We start from the raw sequence: 4472 nt of genomic DNA, 5'->3' as shown, positions 1-4472 counted from the left end.
AATTGTTGCTTTATCAAAACTTATTTGTTCTAATTGCCTTGTTTATTAAGTGTGGTTTATTGGTATTACAAGCTATATTATTCTATTGGAAAGCATAGGACTATTTCATCATCACTTTTGGTTAGTAAGAGAAAAGTATAAAAGAGACATGATTTGTTGGAAACTTCAACCATTCTGTTCTAATGATTGTGCAACACATTGGTGCTTATTGATCTTTTTTCCCCTCTGTTTTTCAGGGTCGACATGTTAAAACGGGTCAGCTGGCGGCCATCAAAGTTATGGATGTCACTGAGGTAAGGTTTGATCACACATGTCTTTAAAGAAATTGTTAGCTAAAAGACAAGGATCTTCTTTCCCAACTGCGGCGCCTCCCCCCCCCATACAACGTGAGAGTTATTACTCTGGAGAATCTGATCACTTGAACAAATTGCCATCCTGTGACATTGTAGGTTCAAAGGGCCAGCAGACTAGTTGGCTTAAATTGTTGCGGATGGCCTCCAAGTAACAAAGAATCAGTAGCATTTTCCTTAAACACACACACACACACACACACACACACACACACACACACACACACACACACACACACACATCTGAGTGATGTCATCCTTGGCAGCATAGTGGAACATAATTGGAAACATCTTCTCTAATGGAAAAGAAAAGATTTGAGAAGGGATCATGGAGGTCACATGAATAGGGAGATGGAGGGGGGTAGGATGGGGAAAAACTTCTCTAAGGTATTAGGCCACATTTGTGCCATTTCTTTTATTTTTAACATGGGGGAAGAAGACAGATTCAGCCAAGTTCCCAGAGGTTGGAAAACAGAAACATCTGTTAGAATGCTGAGCAGATTGTTGGCAAAATTTAGTAGCAAAAAATAGTTCTTGAAATGGTCGCATGAGGATTTACTGTGCAGCTTTAGCTGGGAAAGAGGAGAATTTAACCCAGACAAAAAGTAATTGTTTGTATGCGTGTGTGTGTATATGTATGTAAATATAAGTACATATATGCATGGGTCCATATTTAAATTTTTAAAAATAGCCATAGATTGTAATGAACTAAGTCATTTTTATTTTAAGTTATTGTATTTTTGTCTGAAATTTTACTTTATGATCTCTTGATTGCTTCTGACTTGCCTAATTATGAATAGGATTCAACATCATGTTTTACAGATTCTAGAACGTTAACCACCAGCCTTGGAAATTTGTGGTATCTTTAAATCAAGCATAATTTCCCCAAATCTGTGGTCTAACAAGGGAGATAATGGGTAAACCAGTTTCATTTGTGCCAGCCAATAATCTAGTGAGAGTTCCTCCTGTGCCCTGCTCTCTGTACTTGGTCTCTAACAACATGGTCATCTCTAGTATGTATATTTTGTCAGTAAGAATAAGAAAACATTGTTGTCTTGGACTTCAGGACAACTGATAGAGCTTTATACACATATTGGCCGATGTGACATTTTATGAGGTGACCACTCTTCTCTGTCAAAGAGGATAATGGAGATTTTAAAATGAAAAAATACCATTGTTTGGTTGAATGCCCAAAACATTCTCGTATTGTATTGTGATACAGACTCTGTTGTGTTGTGTTATAGTGATCCTGTCTTGATATACAAATCAGTGGGTTATTGGATGTTTACCAGTTAAAATTATTTTAAGATTATTTTAAAGAGTGGTGAAGGAGCAGCAAGTTCTAGCTTATTGTAATTTAAATACAGTAGTTGAGCTATTTACGAAGTGCTCTTTTTGTGAATGGAATGATCAGTGGCACCTTCCTACCAAAATCTCCTTTCAGTCTGCTGTGCATCTTGTGAGTGCTGTGTTAGGAAACGCTGTTGCTGGAGCCTATGGTTTTTGCCTGTTTATTAACCACGTCTTGACTTGTTTACTGGCAAGCTGTAGTGGGTACCATTTTAAATGTAATCTTTTGGAATTTTTTGAACCAAGAGTTCACTTTCTTTCCTTGCTGTGCCCTTCAGTTTGTGCTTCCTCACCTGACACAGGTGTTGTGGCCAGCCAGAGTATGCCTCCTTTCACATCTCAAATGGAATATAAATGGGGTTTGTCTTTTCTGTAGAGGTCCTCTTCACCTAAGCCTGGCTCTGGTGATAAACGTACAGTACATGATCACTGCAAAAAATAAAGTATAAAATACAGGAAACTATGAAGAAAAAGTCAAATCTTTATACTCCCACCATAAAATACAGGAAACTATGAAGAAAAAGTCAAATCTTTATACTCCCACCACTTTACAATAGCCATTGTTGGTTCTTTGGAGTATTTCCTTTCAATCATGTTTCTATGGGCTGAGCTATAAAAGACATACCTATGTGTGTAATCAGTGCTTTTGTATTCCACTTTTGTTGAATTGTATACAAAAGGTATTTCTTTGCCAGTGTTGGACAAATACATGATATAAGTATTTGCAGGACTCCTTAAATAATTAATGCAAAGTCCATGTATCCAGGTAAAGTGAAAACCAGATGGTGGCGAGTCTTTGAAAAAATACAAATCCAATCAACTATTTACCATATTGGCCTCTCAGTAATGTTTCCTGTGTGCTGTCTTCATGCAGTGACCTCTGCTGTAGCTTGGGGCACAGTCAGGACCAAGAGTAAGTGTTGATTATGGATAGAGGACTGTGCGCAGCTGGCAGCCTGGAAAACATGCCCTTGCTTACCCTCCATATCGAGGGCCTCGGCTTTTGTGAAGTTGTAGGTATTGGCCTGGCTGGGACCTAGCAGCAGAAGGGAGTAGGCGGAGTGAGAGAGATTTTGCAGCTGATGCTTCTGTTTCAACTCCAATAGGAGGGACTGTTTGAAAGGGTTCTTTTGAGAGCAGGATTCTGCATGGTTTCTGACTTCCACTCAGTTTTGTCCCAGGAGCAAAAAGGTACAAATGCTTATTCTTGGGAAAAATCACAGACTTGTCCTGACTCCTTAAGTGAAATTGAGATGCAGTTACCCAGCTACTAGTCATTCCTCAGTCTCAGCAGGCAGGAACAGCAGAAGGTGTGGGCAGTTGAACGGTGTGGATGCTCTTCTCCCCTAGCTATTGGCAGCCAAATGAGTCAAGCTTTGGAGCTGGCTGCAGTGAGTGTGAAAATGTGGGCCCACTTCACCTGCTTTACTTGATGATGTGAACCTGGGAAACAAAATCACCCGAGCATTCAGATTTCACTCTAGGGTGAGGAGACTAAGGACTCTGGAAGGGAGATATTTGCTGGCAAGAGATGTAAAGTTTCTTTTCATATTTCTTTTTGGATTTTAATGGTATTTAGAGTTGACTATCTTAAGGATTTTGAAGGGTCCTTTTGAGCATGTTTTTTATCTGATTGGTTTTGGGAAGAGTTTAAGGAGTAGGTTAAGGATGTATTCAAACTGGGTGATACTAGGACAGCAGATCTATAATGTGTGTTTTGCTTTAAAATAATTATTGATTGACAGGAATTTGCAGAAGAATGTATAGGGAGATCCCATGTATGCTTCACTCAGTTTTCCCCAGTGATAACATCTTGTATAGCTATAGTACAATATCATAATTGAAGTACATGTACAGAACAAAGCAAAGCAAATGATCACTTTTCAAGCCAAAGATTTCACTTGGATTCCAGTGTTGAATTTTCGCAAATTGGGCTAGACCCTTATACTGTGTCTGCTGGCATGACTTAGAACCAAGGCAGACCATTGGAAGTTGACATTAGTGCAGTTCACAGAGCATATTCCCCAGTTTAACATGCACTCATTTGTGTGTGCATGATGTGTTTTGAGGGATACTTGAATTGGTAGTTTAGATTCTTGATAGCCCCTTTATTTTAATCCTTGTATCCTAAGGTCAAACTTGTATTACATAAGAGGTGGTTTGACGATAAGGGACTGATAGTTTGTTTCTTGCAGTTTTGGATTATCTCATTACTTTGAGTTAACATTCTGGAAGATAAAAAGATGAAATAGCTAAGCTAGGGATTCTTGACTTGGGATCCATTAAACTCTGAGTAAGGTTTACCTCTGAGAACAGAATTTTATTTTGCATTTCAATAATATCCCCCACCCTTTTGTTATGAAAATGTTTATACATACAGAACTGTTGAAAGAATGAACATTCTGTATCCTTCACTTAGATTCAGCAGTTGTTCACATTTTGTTTGTGTATGTTTTGTGTGTGTATTGTTGAAATTAATTATGGGTACCGCCATTACACTTCATCTGTTAATACTTGAGTGTGCTTTTCTTAAAGACAGTCTTCTACGTAATCATAATAACACATAAGAGAGTTAATAATTCCAGAATTTCACCTAATGTTCAGACTATATTCCAATATCCTTCATTGCACAGAGAATGTTTCTAGAACTATTTTTCAAATTGTAGTCCAATCCAGGTTTGTGAATTATACTTGGTTATCTTACCCGTCTCCTCCCCTCTCCTCTCCTCCCCTCTCCTCTCCTCCCCTCCCCTCTCCTCTCCTCCCCCCCCC

General features: G+C 38.7%; 1 protein-coding gene across 1 annotated transcript in view; it reads left to right on the top strand.

Moving 5' to 3' along the window:
- The first annotated feature begins 233 nt into the window (after window positions 1-233).
- Window positions 234-4472, top strand: part of MAP4K4 (mitogen-activated protein kinase kinase kinase kinase 4) — a 112809-nt gene continuing 108570 nt past the window's right edge. Inside the window, exon 1 of the mRNA XM_008585686.1 lies at window positions 234-293. Within this exon, the coding sequence (XP_008583908.1) occupies window positions 279-293 (15 nt within the window). The 5' untranslated portion in view covers window positions 234-278. The remainder of the gene's footprint in view (window positions 294-4472) is intronic.

The sequence above is a fragment of the Galeopterus variegatus genome, unplaced genomic scaffold, assembly GCF_000696425.1.
Source record: "Galeopterus variegatus unplaced genomic scaffold, G_variegatus-3.0.2 Scaffold3670, whole genome shotgun sequence".
NCBI lineage: Eukaryota > Metazoa > Chordata > Mammalia > Dermoptera > Cynocephalidae > Galeopterus > Galeopterus variegatus.
Note: the sequence above shows the minus strand (reverse complement) of the source record. Positions and strands in the feature narration are given on the sequence as shown.